Source organism: Eurosta solidaginis, chromosome X (assembly GCF_040869045.1).
Source record: "Eurosta solidaginis isolate ZX-2024a chromosome X, ASM4086904v1, whole genome shotgun sequence".
NCBI classification, from domain to species: domain Eukaryota; kingdom Metazoa; phylum Arthropoda; class Insecta; order Diptera; family Tephritidae; genus Eurosta; species Eurosta solidaginis.
Window position 1 is genome coordinate 143,814,346 of NC_090324.1, and position 24,320 is coordinate 143,838,665.

Genomic DNA, 24,320 nt, shown 5'->3' on the forward strand with positions numbered 1-24,320 from the left:
AAGAAGTACCTTATTATAATTCATAAGGATTTCCTTGTAATAAGTCTGAAAGGCGACGACAAATGTGTGTTATATTTAATATTGCTTGTTATATTAGCTTAGGTATATAAAATTAAGAAACCAGTCTTGTACTGCATTTACTACAACAAATAATTCACCAGTATTCTAACACAAGTTACATGTTTTCCTTTTATTACATAATATAGTATGTCCAATCAACTCTCTCCAATACCTCCAGCCAGGTTCGTTCCAATCAAGTGGGTAATCTATATCGAGCAGCTTCGGCAAGTCCAGCATCACGTAATGGGACACGACATGTTCCGATGCCGGCTATGTATCCGCAATCAATGCATCAAGGTGTTCAAAGCGTGGTGATGCAACCTTTTGCACAATATCAGCGTCAGGCCTTCCAACCACCTCCGTATACACAATATACTCAAACGATGCCACCAAATTATCCTTATCCTTATCCTTCTTACTATCCTGTGCCTGCACAACGCGGTACTGTTAGCAATACGATGCCAGTGCAACCAGGGCCACCTGGAACGATATCGGGGCAGGCAGGTGCTGCGCAAGCCCAGGTGCCTATAGCGCCTGGTACCGTGATTACCACTGGTGCTGTACCTCAAGTATCAACTCCCACCGTTTTGGGCGTAGCACCTAGTCCTAATGGACCACAAGTTTCCGTCCAGTCAATGGCTAGTGTGGTGCAAGCTACCGTTCCTACACAACCAAATCAAAAGACAACACGTCGACGTGCTCACGCTCTGGAGATTATCGACCCAAGTACAAATAAAAATATTTTGGACGATTTTGATAGCCTTAAGGTAGATATGATTAACCCAATAATTTATGCATATGCTCATAAGCTCATAAATATTTTTGTTTTTCGATAGACACCACAAGGTTTAGATATCGAATATCCGGAACAAAATGTGTATATCCAACAGCCTATTGTTATAGCAGAACAGCTACACAATTTGCAGTATGATGTTATAGGTAAGTTTTTTTCACACCAGTAAAATCTCATTAACCTTCCGTCATATAGAAGTCCAACCAATGAGTCGTGACGCCACACTTGGACAAACTCCAGTAGTTTCAGCAATAACTGATGGCCCTTCTGTAGAAATACTTCCCTCAACCCAAAAATCCTCCAGAAGCAAGAAGTAAGTACTGTATCATTTATGTGCTTAAGCGAAAAAATACTACCCAGCCGTAATAATGAGCTTTGATTACAACAACTAAGAGTGTTGCTCTACATAGACCAATAACAGCTAAAACGACATCAAAAAAAGTGTCAATTTTTAATTTTGATTGGCATCGACTGCTGATAGATAAGCTTAGTGACATATACATACAGCTATAACCAACAAAAGGAAGTGTAAGTTTTGGCGAAAGTAAACATTATATACCAAGCTGTGCGCTCTCATTATTATTATTTTTTTTTTTTTGTTTACGGAAGGCCAGATAGACCACTGTGTATAAAAAGTGGGCGTGGCTTCCAACCGTTTTGTAAGACAGACTTATTGCCTTAAAAACAATGCTGTTACCAAATCGCGGCAGGATTTATGGCATTAATAAATAGTATTACACTGTGGAACAAATTCAGTTTAGCAAAAGTTAGATCGATTCTGAGAGTGAGGGGTGAAAATAGAGGCTAAATTAGAAGACCGGTATCGCGGTGTTTGTTTATGTTAGTTCGAATTTTGTTTTAATCGACCTTCGAACTTTGCAGTCAAATGCCGATTTTCAGCATATTGTTTGTATGGTTTTTTGGCTACAACTCGTCGACTAATTGATATTTTTTCAATCTGTTAAAGCCAAATTATTGCTAGAGATCTGTGCAACAATTTAAATTTAAACAAAATTGCTTTAGAAAATTTTTGTGGTTATGAAGCAAAATGTTGGACATTTTTTCATGCTTTTTGGACATATTTTCCACAAAACTAAGTATTTTTTCTTTCTGTTTGATCTATATTATGTTTCTCAGTTTCTTCAATAAATTTCATTTGAAAAGAAAACAATCATAATACAAAACTTGCATTTTCCAGCTTAATATTAATTTACTTCTCATTTGTTATGTACCAATTTTTTCAGTGTTGGTTTTGAAGAAACATAATTTTGAAAGGTTAGTTATGAAAAGTTTTAATTAAAAAAATTAAATTAATTAAATTAATGATTTGGCCAGTCGCCGTTTAGCAGGCGGCTGTGGATCAACATTACCGCTCTCTCTAATATCTTGGTCATCGTCATCATCATCAGATCTAATATCTTGGTCATCGTCATCATCATCAGAAAGGTCGATAAATTCGTCCAACTTATGAGGTGGGTTTTGTCTAAGGCTGGGGTAACGCTCAGTCAATCCAGAGTCGAGTAGAGGTCCCACAAACCCTTACCGGCTAACGGTCGTTGGAGCAGAGGAGGTTCGGTAGGACGGTTGAATGGTCGTGTAAAGGACGGATAGGTACGGAAGCAGCGGCTTAACGGCGGTAGGATGGCGGACGGCCAACGGTCGTCGTAGGAGCGGCGGGACGGATGCAGCGGATTAACGGCGGTAGGATGGCGGGTGGCCAACGGTCATCGTAGCAGCGGAAGGACGGAAGCAGCGGCTTAACGGCGGTCGGCCAACGGTCGTCGTAGCAGCGGCGGGACGGATGCAGCGGATTAACGGCGGTAGGATGGCGGCCGGCCAACGGTCAATGTAGCAGCGGCCGGACGGAAGCAGCGGCCTAACGGCGGTAGGATGGCGAATGGCCAACGGTCGTCGTAGCAGCGGCGGCTGAATGGCGATAGGACGGCGAACGGCCAGTGGTTGGTGTTGCAGCGGCGACACCAGCAAGGCGGGATGGGCACGGTGATAGTATGGCGGAGGGCCAACGGTTGTCGGAGCAGCGGCGGTGGGCTACGGAACGCGTGCCAGGGCCGTGGTGAGAGGGAAAGTAGGCTGGCGATGGTGTTTACCTGGACAGCGGCGGCTCGTTCCGGGCGGGGTCGGTTGACGGTATCGGCGGTCTTCGGCAGGATCGGTAGTCCGCGGAGTCGGTCACCTGCGGAAGAGACTGTGAGGACTCGTTAGTGCTAGTTCACAGCTGAGGGGGAGGGGTGCTTTGTGTCATTGAGGCAGCGGGCCGCTCAACACCAGGGTGGGCGACGGAAGGAAAAGTAGTCCGAAGACAGCACTCGCGTCGTCCAGCTCTGGTGGAGGGTGGCCCACGCCTTGACGGCGCCCCTGCCACGCGCCCGAGCTGAGGGGGAAGGGGTATTTGGTCATTGAGGCAGCGGGCCGCTCAAGCACCAAGGTGGGCGACGGAGGGAAAAGTAGTCCGAAGACACCACACGCGTCGTCCAGCCATGGTGGAGGGTGACCCGCGCCATGACAGCGCCCCTTCCACTCAGCTAGTTAGCCGGAGTGGTTATTTTGTCTTTAAAAAGACAACCGCTCCCGCTGGCTCACCTGTGAGGACTGAATTGCAAAAATGCAAATTCGCTGTTTGTATGGGTGGTGCCGCAAACTGGTTGAGAAACCAATACACCATTATTGCTATTTTCTTGTGATGATTTTCTTGTGTTGACGGAACACACCATTGGTTTGCCATCAGTCGTTGGTAGCGCGTAGTTATTTACCATAGTGGTTGTTGGCTATGCTATAGAAAAATAAGTACAGGTTCAGGTTTAAGTGAAAAAGGAAGTACAGGGGGGTTATGTTATTGTAACGCTACGTTACACACTGATATTCTGGAAGTTCATCTTATCTTTGTCTTCCTCTTTTTCATCGTCTCCCTCTTCAAAGGTGCTTTTATACCATCAACAAATTTCAGCGAGTATTGCATCTGGAGATTTCTTTCCTCTGTACCTGAAACGAAAATAGTTATCAATCGTTAACATGTTTAAATTACGTTAACGTTTAAATTACCTTATTTCAAATGGAAGCGCAGTTTGGTGATAACGTTCGCCTTGCTCATCAGATTCAGTTGGCAACTGTTGAGCGCGTTGATCAAGATGCTGATGCAAGAGATGAATTTTGTACGACATATTGACCCCAATTTCATCGAAAGCTGCCAACATGGTCCAGATTCCCTGTAGTTGTCTTTGCGTTCTTTACCCAGAAGCCCTTTAATGACTGCTTTCAATGCGAGCCATGCATTTAATTCTCGGTCTGTCAGAACTTGGTCAAAATCTTGACGACTCATTAGTTTCCGTATGTCGGGACCATTAACAACCCCTTCCTGAATTTTGGCGTTACTTGGTCTTGGGAAATTGTCTATTAAGCGGTCGAATACTGCTGGTCTTTTTGCGATACATTTCAAAAAATGTTTAGAGCAACGCCAAGTTTAATGTGGAGCAACGGCAACAAAATTTTCATTTCAGGAACAAGACTTTCGTGTAGCCTATTGTCTTTCCGTCCAGTGCGACTATTGCAGTTATGCTGTTTGTACTGGGGTCTTCCTCTAATACCTTCTCCGTATCGTGAATCCCAGTCGCACAAAAAACACCGATATTTTGGACGGTCAGATGCTGTTAAGCCTGTAATCAATGAAACTATTTTGAGGTCTCAGCAAATGCGCCACTGGTGTTCATTATATTTGACTACTTCCAGAATGTGTTTCACTGGAACGAATTATGAGTGCGTTAATGTTAATTGGACACTTGGCACTGCTACATAAGTTTTATTCTTAGCTTTTCTTCTATTCAAAGTTTTATGGTAGCTGATACATCCATAGCAATTTTCTTGTTGATGCGGGTTGTTGTCTAACTACATCATTGGTATACCAAAAGGCATAGCCTTCTTCTTTTCACTTTTCCATTGCATAAGACTTGAACAGCCATTAAAGCAAACTTTTTTAGGGGCATAGTTTACGTCAGTGATAAACTCTTGCGAGAAATATTGTTTATAGGCTTCCAAAAAACAATCAGTCGCATTGCCACATTTTTCATGGCTTGCTATGAAACGTCCACAAACATTACAAAAATGGTCCATTTTATATTTTGGTTCCGACATTTTTAATACAATATATATTATACAATGTTACTTTTGTTATTTTTATGAAACCGATGCACTTAACTTAAATTACTCACAAAATGAAATAAGTTCCAAAAAAATTAATAGCGAATTTATCACCACCGAGCGAAAATTAAAAGACATCAGCTTCGGCTGAGTTTCGAGTCTTAACTGAATCTTTATTTTTGATATTAGTTCGCATGTACGAAATAAATAAAAATCGCTACCTGGGCGGTGGTTGGAAACAAAAAAGAGGAAGACGAGCAAAAAGAGGAAGGGGAAGAAATTTATTGCATTTGACTGCAAAGTTCGAAGGTCGATTAAAAAATTCGAACTAACATAAACGCCGCGATACGGGTCTTCTAATTTAGCCTCTATTTTCACCCCTCACTCTCAGAATCGACCTAACTTTTTCTAACCTGAATTTTTCCACAGTGTTATAGGTAGATTAACTAACAAATAGGCGGCGCCGCGCCCATTTTAAACTTTTTTAATTCTTGTACTTTGCTTTCCCACTGAGGTAAATTATCAGTGTATTTTAAATATATATGTACGAAAGATATTGACTTCTTTAAACGGGCTAGGTCTTCAAGTAATTTTTATATGTATCCTGATGGAAAGATCGCAACTTAAAAATTTCCTAACAAGGACGTATCTCAGCATTCTGTTAATAAGGTATGACTTTAGCGAAGTCATTTTTAAAGTCGTATCTCATAAGACTAGTTAAAAAGGTTGTAACTGAAAAACACACTTTTTGTCGGAAAGGATGGGATAACCCTGCGAAATTTCAACATGGCTTCTGCAATGACTTGATTTAGGAAAAACTTTTACATTTTCTTCTTCTAAAGACGAGCCCAGCACCCTTCCCAATATTTTACTAAATTTCTCATCAAGTTTCATCAATTTATCGGTCTTTGGTTGTAACCTTTAGCATATTTTCAAATTAAAAAAATTGTGTGTGGTTGTCGCTCTGTTTCGACTATATTCAATACTAATCTATTCTGGATGATACAAATTGTTAATTTGTGTTCCTCTTATTGAATTAAACATTTTGTGGAGATTAACTTCCAAAAAAATGGTCGACGACCATTTCCTTTTTTCAGACTGACCATTTGTAAGAAAGAGCTACTGACATAAAAATAATGCTTTACCAAATTGCGTTTGAATTGGGCATTTTTGGTTCGATTTATGACATTAATATTATTATAAGGAGATTCACTTAAAAGAGGCGGTGCCACGCCCATTTTAAAACTTGTTTTTAAATCTCGTATTTTGGCTCACCACGTCACAGTTAAGTGTAATATATCAGTGTATTTTAGATATATACGAAAGATACGAGTTTTTTTTTTAACTGCGTGTGGTCGTCTATCGATTTCGTAAATTTCTACATAGTTTGTATATAGTGCAAGAGACAACTGATCTCAACACCATTTCTTAAAGCTTGTGATTTAGATGAAACTCTTACATTTTCTTCTTTTGAAACGGTTTTTTTTATTTTTGATAGAAATGGACTGCTGATCAAAGCAGGGCTTCGCCCCATGGAATAGGCGCGAGCACTTACGAACTGAAATAGTCGTACAATCTAATTATATACCGCAAAGATTCTAAATTTCTGTTACTCCTAGGTTTTTCTTTAATTAATTTCACACAGTGTATATGAAAGGCCAGCGATAAAAACTATTTTTTATTTAAGAGTGAAAAAAAAAGCGGAACATTTCCGTAAAAGTGCGGTAAAAAAATAAAACGGCAGTAAAAGCTTTATTTATCATGTTTGCTTGTGATTTAGATGAAACTCTTACATTTTCTTCTTTTGAAACGGTTTTTTTATTTTTGATAGAAATGGACTGCTGATCAAAGCAGGGCTTCGCCCCATGGAATAGGCGCGAGCACTTACGAACTGAAATAGTCGTACAATCTAATTATGTACCGAAAAGATTCTAAATTTCTGTAACTCCTAGGTTTTTCTTTAATTAATTACACACAGTGTATATGAAAGGCCAGCGATAAAAACTATTTTTTATTTAAGAGTGAAAAAAAAAGCGGAACATTTCCGTAAAAGTGCGGTAAAAAAATAAAACGGCAGTAAAAGCTTTATTTATCATGTTTTCTTATAAAACATGAACTTACAGATAATAACTACTTTACATACGACGGCAAATTCAATCTACATGTATACGGAATGCCCATGGGAAAAACCCTATCACCAACAGTAGCAGATAAAGTGCTAGACAAAATACTTGATGAAAGCATCACGGAGGTTTTTTGTGCACCGAAATTTAACTCTCTAACCATTCAAAACTTATTTTAAAAAACAGGTGCTTTCAATGCCAGATCAACATAGCGACGGATTTTGCATCACCGATTTCACCAAGTTATCAAAAAAAAAAACACTAAAAGAAAAGTAATATAATAAATTTAAATCCTCAGTTTGCATAATTTTTTCAGAAAAATTATTAAGAGCAAAATAAAACGATCCAAGTCGAAGACGTTTTCATTTTGTCCCCACGTTATCCAAAGAAGGTGCCACCTTTTTCACAAAGTCTATCAGCCCAATTCTATGTATTCCCTCGGAATATTGTTCTCGCGGATTTTTTTATTCCCGCGGAAAAATTCCTCCAATTCGCCTAGGAAGAACAACAATTGGGGAATAGGAATTTAAAATTTTCGAAGTCAGCTGTTTTGTCAATTGAAATTTCGTTGTGCATTTCTTATTTTGTTTAAAAAGTTTACTGGCTGCATCAAATATACCATGCTGCTTATGATATATCTTTCGACTTAAAATAAAGAATATTGTGGTAGAATGTACATATTTTAGCACAAAGTTGTACAAGCAAGTGTTCTTTCTTGAAAGATCCAATTTACTTTAACTATTTTGATGTATTCCCTTTAATTTAACAAGTGAAACAACTCCTTGGAAATGACAGAGTAATCTCTCTCTCACTCACCCATAATACCTACTTTTCTCCCATAACCGATTTCCGCTTTTTCGAACATTGTTCAGAATAAGAGGAAAGAGGGAAGCAGCGTTGACAGATTGACGACGCCGTCGTCATTTTGACGATTTTCAACTAGAATGACGCTTGGACGATTCTGTTATGAAAAATGACGATTTAAGCCTGCCTTCTATGTAAGATTTATTTTAAATATTTAAACACTAAGAAATAGATCCAATAATGTTGATTTTAGAGCGACACTACAGTAATAAATATTGAAGTGATGAATTTAGCTCGTGAAAACGGCGGAGTGGTGATGATATATTTGCCTCCGCATTCCACTCATAAAATGCAACCGCTACACAGAGCATTCATGAGCCCACTCAAGACTTATTACAGTAACGAATTAAAGCGTTTTATTAGAGGAAAGTTACTAAATTCCAAAGCGTATTAAAAGGTTCAGACTGGCCAGGTTGCAGTTAACGGTTTCAGATGTACTGGTATATACCCATTCGATCGAAATATTTTTACTGATGCAAATGATATGTATGACCACCTAACTGCCGAAAACTCTGAAGTTTCCGAGCAAAATAATACAACTTCGGAGACTGGACGTACTCTTACTTCACCGACATCTAATACAAATCGAGTGACTTCTCCAGAACATGTGGTATCAACCAGTAAAGGAGTCGTTTCACCATGGAACTTTCAAAAAACCAGCAGCGAAAGCTAGAAAAGCTGAATGTGAAGAATTAACCAATGACTCCGAAGTAAGCGTCGCCTACGCAGAATCAAACCAAGGGGACTTTGTTGAAAAGCCTCCAGAAGGAGCAATTTGCTCCTTTTGCGAAAAGTTATGGAAGGACGAAAGAAATATATCAGAATGTAGTGCCTGTTTACAGTGCGATACGGTTTGGGCTCATAACGTCTGCATTTCCAACAAAAATCTAATTTTTATTGTGCGAGACTTGCACAAATTGAAGTTTTTAAACAATTTTGATATTTCCAATAACTTATTCATTTTTAATATCAACGAGCCAAGGAGGTATTTTATTTTATCTTTTGAGAAGCTATTTATCTTTTATTAGTAAAATTGGAATTTTTAAAAGAAGTTATTTAATATTTTCTTTAGTAAATTAAAATTAGCCTACGTTTGCGTACTACATTACCCGCCAATTTTTGGGGAAGCAGTATTTCGAGCTCACCCGAATTTCGTCTTATAAATTGTAAACTGTTGGTGGTATACAACTTTTGATAAAGTACGCTATAGATGATATTTCACAAAACAAAATGTGACGAAAAAGAGGTGAATTGGACTTTTGGTTAGGCCAAAATTACCCAAAAACTAAACGCTATACCACAAATGCCACAGTTCCTCTATTTTATATCAATATCAAAAGAGCTGACTCTACATATGCTTTTTTTAAATTTATGTGCATGCGTTGCAGATCTAATGTGCTTGCCACACTCTTCAGCGAATGTAGACCGAACTTTTTCTAAAATAAATTTAAACAAAACAAAAATCCGAAACCGTCTGGAATCTGATACATTAAAAGGAATATTGCTAGCCCAAGATTATTTAAAATTGAATAACTTTTCCTGTTATAATATTAAACCGCAAATAAATATGCTAAAACATGAACGCGAAAATGTATAACTAAGAAACTAAAATGATATAGGAGGTTCGATTCGAGCTCAAAGAAAAAAAAAAAAAAAAATTATTGTTAAAATGACTGAAAACAAGTACGTTTTGTATGTAATACAAAATTTATCTTTTAAGGCGTTTTTGTTATTTATAAAATAAAACGAAATGAATTGAAAAGGATTTTATATGTTGTATGTGGCAACAAAAAATAAAAATCAAAGACAATTTTCAGAAAAGCGCTTTTAAAGTTAATATTGTTGAATGAAATCCGGCGATCTCATTTTGGTTTCCGGCGAATACAATCGTACGTCCCCTGGGAATGACCCAAATTCGTCCTAACTCAACTTTGGTTGTTATTGGTTGTTGCCATAGATATGACGATTTTTGACGATTTTTTGGGCGGCGTCTGACGACTTGGAAAAAAGATATATGGCAACGCTGGAGGGAAGTGAAAATACTCAAAGGAATTTTTATTTAGAATACGAGGAATGGGGAAGGTAAAAACTCGTAAGGAATTTTTGTTATTTGGCTCTATATCCCGATCGGTTTAAAGAATAAGCGAAATCGGTGATGCAAAATCCTTTTTTTAAAGGCCACCACGGATTTATCCCTTTTGGCACTAAAGTGTTTAACAGTTACTCCGAACCAGGGCTGCCAACCATCAGGTGTCCGCCCGGAGACTCAATGGGTTTAAATACCTTTTTAAAATGATTCTCACCTCATACTTTAATTGAAATATAAGTGTCAGAACGGGTTGAAAAAAAACTTGGACTTATATTCAAACCTCTGTTTTGTAGTTGCGGAACTATAAAATAGTGTAACGAATTTTGGGAAATTCTGCTTACGTTCGAATTGCTAAACTGTTGAATAAATAACTCCAATATTCAGTAATGAAAAATGGTCTTTATTAGACTACTTTGAGAGTACTTCACAATAACACTTATACTTCACAACTAACTGCGTGTTTAAATCAAACTGCTTTGTGACTACTCAGCTTGCGCTGCTTTTGTACTCTCGGTTGCTCTATTCGCATATTTATACTAAAGTCTAGACGTTTCGCTTTCTAGAACTGCTGTATCCCCTGCTTGGTAATTGAGCTACATATATGTATACCTATTTGTAGTTTATAATGTTTCTCCATATGCGTGTGTATGGGTGAGTAAAACTTCGGCTGATGACTACATCTGTGTGTGAGTTATGTCTTCGTTGCCTTGTATGTACGTGTGTAAATGATGACTGATTTGATGTACACAAGAGTGGCAGCTTGCTTTATTGCTGTTGTGCCTTTATTTAATAACCTTAGTGATGTGAGCATCACTTTTTGTAGTGAAAATCAAGAGGAGCACGACGCCAATTGGAAGAGAAGCTCGGCCTTAGATCTCTTCGGAGGTTATCGCGCCTTACATTGTTTTTTTAGCATCTGAAATGTTACTTTCGATTTTCACACGTGATCATTACCAAAACATAAGTCTCTCGGTTTGACGTTTCTTAATGCTGGCGGCCCTATCCCTAACTAGTCCCTTAGGGTCAATCAAACTGATTATAGCCTATCAACCAAATGTAAGTATCACCTACACGTTGCGGCTCCTGTTACATATATTTACTAGGTGCGACTCTGACATTACTAAGAAGACTAAAAGTGGTGAAGCAAAAATTCGAACAAATGACTGGGTGGGCTACTACCCTAACGTAGTGGACAGTCCAACTAGTCGGAAAACTGAAGTTACGCGGTCATCCAAAGTGAAATCTTACATCATAAGTCCGGGAAAACATATGTTGGACTGAACATATTACCATTAACATCTTTCAACTTAAAATTGGTCGACTTTCATTTTAAAATATTGTTTTGGTTTAACGAACTACATTTAAAATTGAAGTTATGTAGATGCGCCAAGGATTTTGGATTTTGCCCATGAATTACGCAATAATATTCAGTTAGATTCGAGCGCGGCATCTTTGGCCGATTGGCCGAATAGTTACCCCTAACGTTTTAAGTTGGTTCTCCGGTGATTCGCATAGTTGATTAACAATAGGCTAGCATTGATGAGAACCGCTTAAACTGTACCCCGAAAATCTTGACTATAAAAAGAACATTAATAGCGGCCCTAATTTACCTTTGTGCATGAACCCCAACGGGTTAGGGGGCTTAGAATATACTCGCGGAAGGTATGCCTGTCATAAGAGGCGACTAAAATACCAAACTGATTCAAGGGGTTTGCCAGCGCAATTTATAGCTTCTCCAACCCAATTGTTAACCTCATATAACCGTGGCGAACCCTGTTTCTTTAGCAGAAGAGGCTCCGGCGACCTCCAGTTCCTCATGGGGTGGGTGGCAATAATAAATTGTTCCGAGATGGTCGGGGAGTGTCGTTACCGCAACAACAACAACAGCAAGGAGCCACAAGTGATTTAAAGAAATCGCGACGATGTGTTACCATTTTAAGTATTAGTATTTTACAAATACACAATTTAGGTGCTGCGGCGTTCATATAGAAAAAAAAATTTATAAATTTTAAGTATTCTATACAAAAATATCTACATACCTAATAAATTGATGGATGTCAACAACAAGAACAAACAGCACTAAGTATGTCTCTAAGAACACAAATTTCACAAATTAAAACAATAAGATAATATACACAGATGTAACTATTGTATCCCCCTGGATGATACGCACGCCTCCATAGTACACTATGATAATTTTCAGTTACCTTATACTGCATGTGATGCAGTCTACGATGCCTCCTTACGATCTTGGAGGGCGCCGACTCCATATGGTTGCCATTGTATGTACTTTAATATCGTGGCGGTCGTCTACGCCACATTATTCTTTTATATAAAAACACCGAAACGAATTTGCTTTTAAATTATAAGTTCTATTTATTGAGCTCGGAATTCAACACGTTTGCAGTATACGAAGTCGGAAATTATAATGATGGTGAAATATGAAGATGCCGATGCCACTCTTGCCAATCCTCATTCCTCGCCAGGCAACCGGAAAGTCTTTGGCTAGCTGAAAAAAAAGATAAAGTGCGTGGTGTGTGCGAAATCAAGGATAAAGTGCGTGGTGTTTAATATCAAATTTAATAAAACCAAAATACAATTTTCGGCATCAAATTTAATAAAACTAAAATACAATTTCTAATATCAAATTTAATAAAACTACAATTTCTAAATCTAATTTAACTAAACTACCAAAGCAAATTTAACAATTTTCTAAATCAAATTCATTAAAACTACAATTTTCTAAATCAAATTTAATAAAACTACAGTTTCTAAACCAAATTTAATAAAACTACAATTTCTAAAGCAAATTTAACAATTTTCTAAATCAAATTCATTAAAACTACAATTTCTAAATCAAATTTAATAAAACTACAACTTCTTAACCTAATTTAACCAAACTACTAACTTCTAAAGTAAATGTAACAAATCTCCAATTTCTAAATCTAATCGACAAAATTAAAATAGTAACTTTGGTAAAACCAGCGGGCCTGTACATAACGGCACTCACACCACGCCACGCCACGCATAACGGAACGCGAAATACCACTCCACACAATACAACGCTCAGCGGCGAGCATCAGCAGCAGCGACAATTAAGTATATATATGTATGTATTTAAAATTTTTTTTTTGCCTACGGGTTATTTTTCTTTAAACACATATATGTACGTACATAAAACATTAATATTCCTATTAAATGCAATGCGTTCGCTTTTCATATAATATATTTGGATTGTTTCAATAGCTTGTAACATATAAATTTTGAATTTTTGATATAACGGTGGTTTGTGGAAAACCAATTCAATTTTTTTTTGTTGATATATGAGGTGGTTCCGTTAAAAATCAATTAACATTTTTTTTAATACATGCGGTGGTTCCGTGAAAAACCAACTAAGATTTTTTTTGATATAAGCGGTGGTTCCGTGAAAAAGCAATTGAATTTTTTTGAATAAAGCGGTGCCTCCCTGATTACCACATTTTTGAGATTTTTACCAATTCATACCTATATACTTTTGTGCTATTTTAAATTCAATTACTTCTCACAGATTTCTCATACAAGTATACTGCAGTTTCAATTAACTCTTCCAATAAATTGTTAAATATTTCTTTAACGACTATTCACCTGTAAATCAGTTCCCTTTAACAAAAATTTTTTTTTTCTCTTTTTCCTCAACATTTCAGCTTCAAATATAAATTCAGACATTCAAACAAGTGCTTCATTAATTTCATAGTTTGAACTGAATTCTTTTTCTTTCCTGATAACTACATATGTACCTTAGAAGTGGTAAGCAAGTGCAAAAAAATTCAGACTCAGAATCCGATTCCGATAATTCAGCCTCAAGCTACGAAAGTTTAGCTTCATCTTCAACCGAAGAAGTCACAAACCAGGAAAATAGATTTTCTTTGTCAGCAGATTTTCCAGGCTTCGAAGATTCTTCCAGTAAAAATTTAACTTCTAATTTAGCTTCAAATCTTAACGATTCAAATAGTACAAAATTAACTTAAACTTCTTCTACTTTAAAATTAGATCTTAACGACTCAAATAGTACAAGCTTAATTAACCATTCTTCTAACGTAAACCCAGATCTTAACGATCCAATTAGTTCAAACGTGGCCTCACCTTCTTCTAATTCAGCTTCAGATCTTAACGATCAAATCATGGCAACACCTGAGGAAAAGAGAATTTTCATTAACACATGTGCTAATTCTATTAGAGAAAACTACAGTGGTGATCCTCTAACACTTGAAACTTTTATAGACAAAATTGAATTACTTGAACAGTTCGCTACTGCAGATTTAACTAATGCCTTTATAGCGTTTTTAAAATCAAAACTTAAGGGTAAAGCCCGTGAAGCAATACCAAGACAAGTAAATTCAGTTAATGAAATTAAAAAAGGCGTAGTAGGATCAAACCGGACAACTCGAAAGTTGTAGCAGGGAGAAATTGCCGCAGCATTGCACGTTAACAATAACAATTATACAGGTTTTGCCAAAAAAGTTGAAGATTTAGCTGACTCACTTGAGCGGTCTCTTATTATTGAAGGGATCACTGAAGCGAAAGCTCATGAAATGGCATTCGAACAAACTGTTAACGTGTTAACGTGTGTCGTTTAAACGCAAAATCCAATTTAGTCAAAACCATTTTAGCCTCAACGGCATCTACTGATCCGAAAGACGTAGTAGCAAAATTAATTGTAGAACAAAACCACGAAGTAACAGAGCGTCAGGTTTAAGCTTTTTGATCGCGTGACAACAATACATTCAGAAATTCACGTGGTAGTTACCGTGGCTTTTACCCAAACCGCGGCTATACTGGTTATAGAAACAATAGTTTATTTGCATACAACAGCAACCGTACGGTAGCAATAGTCAGCGATATCGATTGCTTTCAAATACAAATTCAAACAATAGTAACAATAGAGGTAACAATTCTAGATCGTCAAGAGGTAGAGGTAGAAACGCAAACGTTCGCGCTTTAATCGCGAGTGCCCCTCAGGAGCGAACACTTGTAGCATTCACTCATTAAGTTATTCATTCATTTGTACAAACATATATTTTGTACACCGTGCATCATATGGTAACCTGAGCCTTGGTATGCCACTGTTTAGAGCTTGCTCGCGAAAAGCCTTTACCAGTAGACAAATTATTAACATGATTCATTTATGCTTGCGTTGCACATTCCACAGCCAATTTTAATTATGCTTAGAATGCAGTTCTCAGGGAACTGAATTGAATGTATATGTGTGTTATACTTAGTTTGTAAGTATTAGGGTAAGTAAGTATTTTAGCTGATAGAAATTTTGTATAAAAGAAAACTTTTGAATAAAGAACAGAATTCAACCTGCTGCCGTTTCAATTGGCAGTAAATTCTATCTGGTGCCGCTAACTGGGCGCTGCAACCTAGATTTCGATTTTCTCTTATCCGCAAACATTACATGGCGATCCTGCCAGTTCTGCTTAGGCAAAGTGCTGTTTACAATGCAGTCTGCTAAACATCTTTAGCAGGACGCGACGAAGTGCTTACAAAAAATTGCAATAGAAAATATGTTACAATATCCGCTGGGGGCCCAGTTTCTACAGGACAACTTTTATGTGGATGACGGAATTGGTGGCTCAGACAACTTAAATACAACAATTGAAATTCAACCGCAAATAATACACATTTTAAGGAAACATGGCCTCAACCTACAAAAGTGGTACTCGAATGATTCACAATTACTGCAAAATATTGGTGTGGAGGACCAGGAAGTTGATGTAGACTTTGACAATGAGACCAGTCAAACCATCAAAACTTTGGGTTTGACATGGATGCCTAAATTTGATCGATTTTGCGTAATAGTGTGTCTATCAGATTATTATGAACACTTGGAATTGAAGCGTAAGGCATAGAGAAGTGGAATAGACCTTGGGCTGCAGACACACATCAAGAAGGCATGGAATTGACCTTAGGCTGCAGACACACATCAAGAAGACAAACGGAGATAGCAGATTATGTATGTAATTATTTAGGTAGTTTGTTTTAAAAGCATTTGGCAACCTAACGGCTGCCAGTTTACGGCCAAAAAGTAGATTTTTGCTAATAAAATTAAAAAATTTTTTTCTTCTCGCACTAACTTTTTCAATGAAAAAAAAATTTTTACAATTATTATTTCAAAATAGGAGGCAAAGAATCCAAAGTAGAAGAACCCAATGCAAACGTAATTAATTCCATTCAAGTAATTGACCATAGTGAGGCATTAGACTTTATCAAAATCTTGTTGATAATTTTGACGGTCTGCACTTGAGTCAACTTATTTCTAAAATCATACTCAACTCATAATAAATTTTTAAAGAAAAAATACATGAGCCGAGCAGATGGTCTAGACAAAGTCTAAACAAAAAAAAAACAATATATATATTTTTTTACCTCGATGGGCAAATGGGAAACTATTCTCAACACACTTGTGGAAGAAAAAATGTTTGCAGGAAAAGCTTATAAATGTATTAATAAAAATATAGGCATACAAAGAATAACCATTTTAAACACCTCACGACAATATTACAGTCATTGAATAATATAGGCAAAGCTATACAAGAAGTACATAACAAATTAACTGCCAGCCATCAACTAGAAGCACAACAAATTTTTCCGGTGTTTTATTAGTATCCTCATTAGGTAGATACAACATTGAGGCATTTGTCCCAACGTCATTTGAAGGGGAGATAGAAATTGATTTTGCTAGCTTATTACCTGAAACTCAACCAAATCTAGGGGAAACCCCAAAAATTTAAATTTTTAATAAAACCTCGCAAACTGAAACCAACAAAATGTCACAAACAATAGTCCAATTTTTAAAGACTGCTTCATCAGTTTTGCCAGAATTCGATGGTAAAGCTGAAAACTTGAATAGCTTTTTGGATGCTTTGGATATCTTAGAACAAATTAAGGATACCCATGAAGCTGTAGCGGTTTCGATGATAAAAATCATGCTGAAAGGAACAGCCATTAACCTAATAAGCACTGAAAGCTCAATTGAGGCAATAAAACAAAAATTAAAAACAGCAATTAAGGGTGAATCAGTTGAAGTTTTTGCAGCAAAACACCTGAATATCCAACAGCGCGGTAGAACTGCAAATCAATACACTGCTGAAATTGAAAAGCTCACAAAATCGTTGGAAGGAGCATACATATCTGACGAACCAACACCAGAGTTAGCAACCAAGTATGCTACACAATCAGCTTTGAAAGCTATGTGTAAAAACTGCTCCAGCGATAAAGTAAAAACAGTTATGCAAGCTGTAACGTTCACAACAATGAACGAAGCTATATCCAAATTTACTGACAGTTGCACAGAAGTAACTGGAAATACAAATTCAATATTACATATTCGCCAACAAAATTCCAATCTCCGAGGTAACTTCCGCAGGAGTTACCAAAACAATAATTATAGAGGAAATTGTAGACGTTCTTTCAATACCTATAACAATAATAATAATAACAGACAAAATAACCAAAGATCTGGTCGAAATTTCGGATCGCGAGGAAATACCCGCAATAACACCAGAAATTTCCGAATTGTAACACAACAGGAAAACCAACAAACTTCACCTCAATAAATAAAAAATTATATATTTTCAATTTACACCTTAATAGCTACATATCTTCCAGAACAACTCTGAATCATTCCATATCAACCCTCCTAATCGATATGGCAGTGGATATTTCAATAATAAAAAAGGGTCAAATTGACAGTAATGCCACGATAAATAATTCTCAAAAAACAGATGTAAGAGGAATTGGTCAAGGGATAACAAGCACTATTGGCACGGTTAAAGCGGACTTAAAAGATGATTACCTACTAATTGGGCACAAATTTCACATAGTAAAAGACAATTTCCCAGTCCCATGCGATGGAATATTGGGATTAGATTTCACTAAAAAATATAATTTCATTTTAGATTATCAAACAGAAGGTGACACTCTAATACTAAGACCATATGACTACCCAGAAAACATAATAATTCAGATGACTAGCAAACCAACAATCAATAGTATTTCAATTCCCGCACGATCAGAAGTAGTTTGACAAATTCACATAGAAAATAGAAATTCAGATTTATTAATCCCACAACAAAAATTGTCTGAAGGTATTTTTATTGCAAACACACTAGCATATTCACAACAAACATTCGCTAGAATTATAAATACAACAGATAAAAATGCAACACTTCAAGATTTTAATATTCGTACAGAAAATTTGAATGATTATGCAATAGTTAAAAATAAAAAACTCTAAAATGAGGCCAACAATAAGGAAAAATTAGAAAGATTAAATAAAAATTTTCCAAAAAATGCAAATAAAGCACTTAATGCACAGTGCAAATTACCACTAATAATTTTTACAAACAAAAACTTCATATGAAAGACAATACCCCAGTCTACGTAAAAAATTATAGAATACCAGAAGCTCATAAGAGTGAAATTAATAAACAAGTAAACAAATTAGTGACATAATAGAACCTTCAATTTCAGAATACAATAGTCCAATTTTATTAGTACCGAAAAAATCACTCCCGCATAACCAAGAAAGGAGATGGAGAATGTTTGTAGATTATAGACAAGTAAATAAAAAATTAACCGCAGTTAAATTCCCTTTACCGAGAATTGATGACATACTAGATCAGTTAGGAAGAGCTAAATATTTTTCATGCTTAGATTTAATGTCTGGATTTCACCAGATTGAACTCAGCGAAGAGTCAAGAGATATAACATCCTTTACAGCAGATAATGGTACTTATAGTTTTAAAAGACTACCGTATGGCCTTAAAGTAGCACCGAACTCATTCCAAAGAATGATGACGTTAGCATTTGCAGGCTTAAAACCTTCACAAGCATTCCTATATATGGACGATTTAGTCGTATTAGGATGCTCCGAAAATCATATGATTAAAAATTTACGAGATGTTTTCGCAACTTGCAGAAAATATAATTTAAAATTACATCCGGATAAATGCTTATTTTTCAACCAAGAAGTAACTTACCTTGGTCATAAATGCACAAGCAAAGGAAAGGAAACCTAAAAACGCGAATAAAGCGAAAAGATTCGTCGCATTTTGCAATTATTACAGAAGATTTATCCCAAATTTTGCAGAATATTCTAGAATAATAACAAGACTTTGCAAGAAAAATGTAGTTTTCGACTGGACAGTGGATTGCAAAAAATCCTTTGACTATTTGAAAGCTGCGTTAATAAGTCATAATATCCTACAATATCCCGATTTCAATAAACAATTTTGTATAACAACTGACGCAAGTGGATATGCTTGCGGAGCAGTATTAAGCCAAGAGTATGAAGGAAAACAATTGCCAATTGCCTATGCATCACGATCATTTACTAAAGGAGAAATTATTAAGCAACAATTGAGAAGAAATTAGCGGCCATTCATTGGGCCATAACATATTTTAGACCATACGTTTACGGTAGAAAATTTTTGGTCAAAACGGACCACAGACCCTTAACATTCCTATTTTCGATGAAAATCCGTCATCAAAGTTAACTCGAATCAGATTAGATCTGGAAGAATATGACTTCGAGGTGGAGTATATCGCAGGTAAAGAAAACTATGCAGCCGACGCATTATCACGCACAGATATTAAAGAACTAAAACAAATATCGGTAGAAGCGTGTAAAATATTAAAAGTTGCGACTAGGTCGGAAACTAACAAAAATCATAACAATAAACAGTCCAGTAGTAAAAATGAAGAAATAAAAAGTCACAAAGAGAACCCAATAATATTTGAAGCGCTAAATAAATGTTAAGTAAAGAGACTAGTCCAGCTCGTTTTCGATCCTCCGAAATTACGTTTCAAAAAAGGAAAGAAAATTTGTAGCGAAATTAATATAAAAAATCTAATTGTTGAGGCGAAGATTGACTTAGGTCAATTCTTTGCCAGGCTTATGAAAGAAGCCGGCAATTTAGGAATTAGAAAAATACAGTTTTCCTTAGGAGACAAATTATTTAAAGATAATTATACCCGGGTAGACACATTTAAAGAAATTGGTACCAAAGTTATCAAAAAATAATTATAGCATTAACTCCAGAAGTTATGCATGTGACTAATAATGGAAAAATTAAAGAAATTCTCACAAATTTCATGACGATCCTGTTTTTGGTGGCCACCCAGGAATAATTCGCATGACAAATAAAATAAAACAAAAATACTATTGGAAAGGAATGAAAAATGATATCAGAAAATATATCAAAAAATGCGCTCATTGTAATAAAAATAAAATAATAAAAAATTTGAAAGAGCCTATGATTACAACCGAAACGCCCACAAAAGCGTTCGACACAGTACAAATACATACGATAGGCCCTCTTCCCATAACGGAAAATGGAAATGAATATGCAGTTACTATAGTATGTGACTTGACTAAGTATTTGGTTGCAATACCAATACCCTGCAAACACACGAAAACAATAACCAAAGCGATATTCGAAAATTTTATCCTAGTTTATGGTTGCATGAAGACAATTATAACGGATATGGGAAGCAAATATAAAAATAGCTTATTTGAAGAATTATGCAAGCTTCTAAAAATAAACCATAAAACGTCAACACCCTACCACCATCAAACTTTAGGCACAGTTGAACGTAGTGATTGGGATGAATATCTTAAATATTTTGCGTATTGTTACAATACTACCCCATCTACAGTTCATAATTATTGTCCATACGAATTAGTATTTGCCAAAAAACCCCAGACTTACGAATTTTTAAGAGAAAACACAGTAAGCCCATTATACAATTATGAGGCTTACGACAAGGAAATTAAGTATAGGTTACAAATAGCGCAAGATAAAGCATACAAATTAGTAAAACAGGCTAAGGAAAAACAAAAAATGAGTTATGATAGGAAAACACAATATAAAGAAATAAATTTAGGAAATTTAGTGTTAGTAAAAAATGAATCAGGGCATAAGTTAGATAGTAGGTATAAAAGATTCTTTAGAGTAGTAAATATCGATGAAAACAATAATTTTACATTAATTCCCTATAAGGTAGAAAAGATCGATAAAAACAATGTAGAAAATAGAAACATAGAAAACATAAATCAAACTAATAAAAATAAGAAAATTGTAATACATAAAAATACAATAATAAAACAAAAAAAAAGAGAAAAAAAAGAAATCTAAACTATTCTTTGGAAATCAAGCTAAATGTCACACAAAAAAAAAAAACAAAAAACCCAACAAGCAAAGTAAGCACAAACGGATTCAAAACCATTAACCTAACTTGAGTAGCCATAGATAATTCGTACACAAAATTATATATGTCTACTCTTTCAAAGACGGATGGCGTAGCATTCACTCATTAAGTTATTCATTAATTTGTACAAAAATATATTTCAACCCGTTTTGGAATGTCTTAAAATATGTACTATATTTTGGCTCGCTTTGGTACGGCATGAGATTCTATTGACACATTCATTCAATTGTACAAACATATATTTTGTACACCGTGCATCATATGGTAACCTGAGCCTTGGTATGCCACTGTTGAGAGCTTGCTCGCGAAAAGCCTTTTCCTGTAGACAAATTATTAACATGATTCATTTATGCTTGCGTTGCACATTCCACATCCAATTTTAATTATGCTTAGAATGCAGCTCCCAGGGAACTGAATTGAATGTTTATGTGTGTTATACTTAGTTTGTAAGTATTAGTGTAAGTAAGTATTTTAGCTCATAGAAATTTTGTATAAAAGAAAACAACTTTTGAATAAAGAACAGTAAATTCTATCTGGTGCTGCTAACTGGGCACTGCAACCTAGATTTCGATTTTCTCTTATCCGAGTAAGCGAATTTCCCTCACCAATAGGCATCTATTGTTTAAACTTAAATTATTCAAATTTCATAGAATTACAACTTAACGAGTCACAAAACTTTTGTTCTTTCCTAGTAGACAGGCAAGCAGACATTTCTTTAATAAAAATATCATGTCTAGACAGTAATATTTCATAAAATACGAACGACGTTATCAACATTACCGGTGTCTCTTCAAATTCAGTTTCGACTTTAGGTAAAATTACCGTAAATTTAAATTTTTCAAACTTTTCTCTTAAACATACTTTACATGTAGTAAATGAAGACTTTAATATTCCATCCGATGGCATACTGGGTAAAGATTTTCTGAAAATTAACAAATGCATTATTAATTATGAAAGAAATAGTATTTCCTTTTGGGGAGGTAATGAAAAAGTCGCGATACTAATCCTGCACGGAACAGAAAGCGACAGTTGTATCATTCCTCCCAGATGTGAAATCTTCAGACTTTTTGATTTAGGAGATTCACCCGAGCCATTTTTCGTGGACTCGCAGGAAATTGAAAAAGGCGTTTTCACAGCTAGGTGCGTTGTTAATTCCAGTAACCCAATAATTAAAGTCATAAACACCACGAATGATGTCAAGTATGTGAAAAGAAACAGTATTCGGACAGAACGACTATCAAACTACAATGTTTATACAATTAACAAGACAGAAACAGAAGACAAACGTACGAAAAAACTAATTTCAATTTTAAAAAATCAAATACCTCAACATGCTCAAAATAAATTAATTGGCCTTTGCATAGATTATGCCGACATTTTCGCTCTTGACACGGACAAAATAACTTTAAACAACTACGAGCAAAAATTAAGATTGGCAGACAACGAGCCGGTATATGTTAAAAACTAGCGATTGCCATACTCTCAACGCGAAGAAATAAATCGCCAAGTAAATAAATTGTTAGACAACGATTTGATTGAACCCAGTTATTCCAATTACAATAGTCCTTTGATTGTAGTCCAAAATAAGGATACTAATGGTCAAAAAGCGTGTCGTATGTGCGTAGATTTTCGCGCAGTAAACAAAAAACTCAATGCTGATAAATTTCCACTAGTTAGAGTTGACGATATCTTAGACAATCTTGGCAAGGCAAAGTATTTTTCATAATTAGATCTTTTTTCGGGATTTCATCAAATCCCCTTGCATCCTGACTCATGTGACATTACTTCTTTCAGCACTGACCGAGTTGCATTTAGATGGAAAGTGCTTCCATTCGGCTTAAATATAGCACCTAATTCGTTCTCACGAATGATGACAATAGCTTTTTCGGGTATACCACCCAATGTTGCATTTTTATACGTCGACGATATTATCGTCATAGGTTGTAGTGAAGCACACCATATTAAAAATCTTTCAAAAGTTCTCAATACTTGTAGGTCTTTCAATCTAAAGCTTAACCCAAATAAATGCAACTTTTTACGACCAGAAGTTATATTTTTAGGTCACAAATGTTCAGCCAAAGGTTTGTTGCCAGACGACTCCAAAATAAACGCAATTAAAAAGTATACAAACCCGACTGACAAAGACGCGGTACGACGATTCGTCGCGTTTGCAAACTATTACAAACGGTTTATACCAAATTTTGCATCTCTGGCAGCGCCTCTTAACCGATTAAGCAGAAAAAGAGTTGAATTTGTATGGGATGTAGAATGCGAAAGGGCATTTTTATCTTTGAAAGCAGCGTTACTTTCACCAAAATTACTTCAATATCCAGATTTTACTAAACAATTCATTATTACCGTTCATGCTTCAACAACTGGATGTGGCGCTACTTTGAGTCGAGAACAGCAAGGTGTGTGATTTACCAATTTGTTTCGCTTCTAAAGCATTTAATGAAGCAGAGCAGAAAAAACCAATTATAGAATTGGAGCTCTTAGCTATCTATTTCGCAATAAAGCAGTTTCGACCATACGTTTATGGCACAAATTTCATAGTAAAGTCAGACCATAGACCTCTAGTATACCTATTCAACATGAAAGACCCCTCTTCAAAACTTTCGAGAATTAGGCTAGAATTAGCAGAATACAACTTTACTTTAGTTTATATAAAGGGTAAATCAAAAGTTGGCGCTGATGCACTATTGCGCATTACAATAGATGAGATTAAAGAAGCTAACAAACAAATTTTGGCAGTACAGACAAGGGCAATGACAAAACAGGCAAACGACAAAAATTTACATAGGGAAACTGACAAAAACGACGAAAAACAACTTTTCGAAAAAAAGTTCCACGGATAAGATCTAAAATTACGTACGATAAAAATAATAAAACAACAAGTTTAAGAATTTTTGCTCATATTAAACATAAAAACTCGAGTTTATTAGTTTTGAGTTAATTAAATTGAGCAGATTGAATGGCCTAAAAACGA

General features: G+C 35.9%; 1 protein-coding gene across 6 annotated transcripts in view; it reads left to right on the forward strand.

Annotated features, from left to right (window-relative positions):
* The window catches only part of LOC137235448 (eukaryotic translation initiation factor 4 gamma 3-like), a 925,455-nt gene that overhangs the window by 210,280 nt on the left and 690,855 nt on the right, over positions 1–24,320 (forward strand). For 5 of the 6 annotated variants that reach the window (XM_067758449.1, XM_067758446.1, XM_067758447.1 and 2 more), the window contains 3 exons: positions 207–827; positions 897–999; positions 1,049–1,166. In XM_067758449.1, coding sequence (XP_067614550.1) covers positions 207–827; positions 897–999; positions 1,049–1,166 — 842 coding nt within the window. The remainder of the gene's footprint in view (positions 1–206; positions 828–896; positions 1,000–1,048; positions 1,167–24,320) is intronic. The other variant, XM_067758450.1, reaches the window with a different exon arrangement.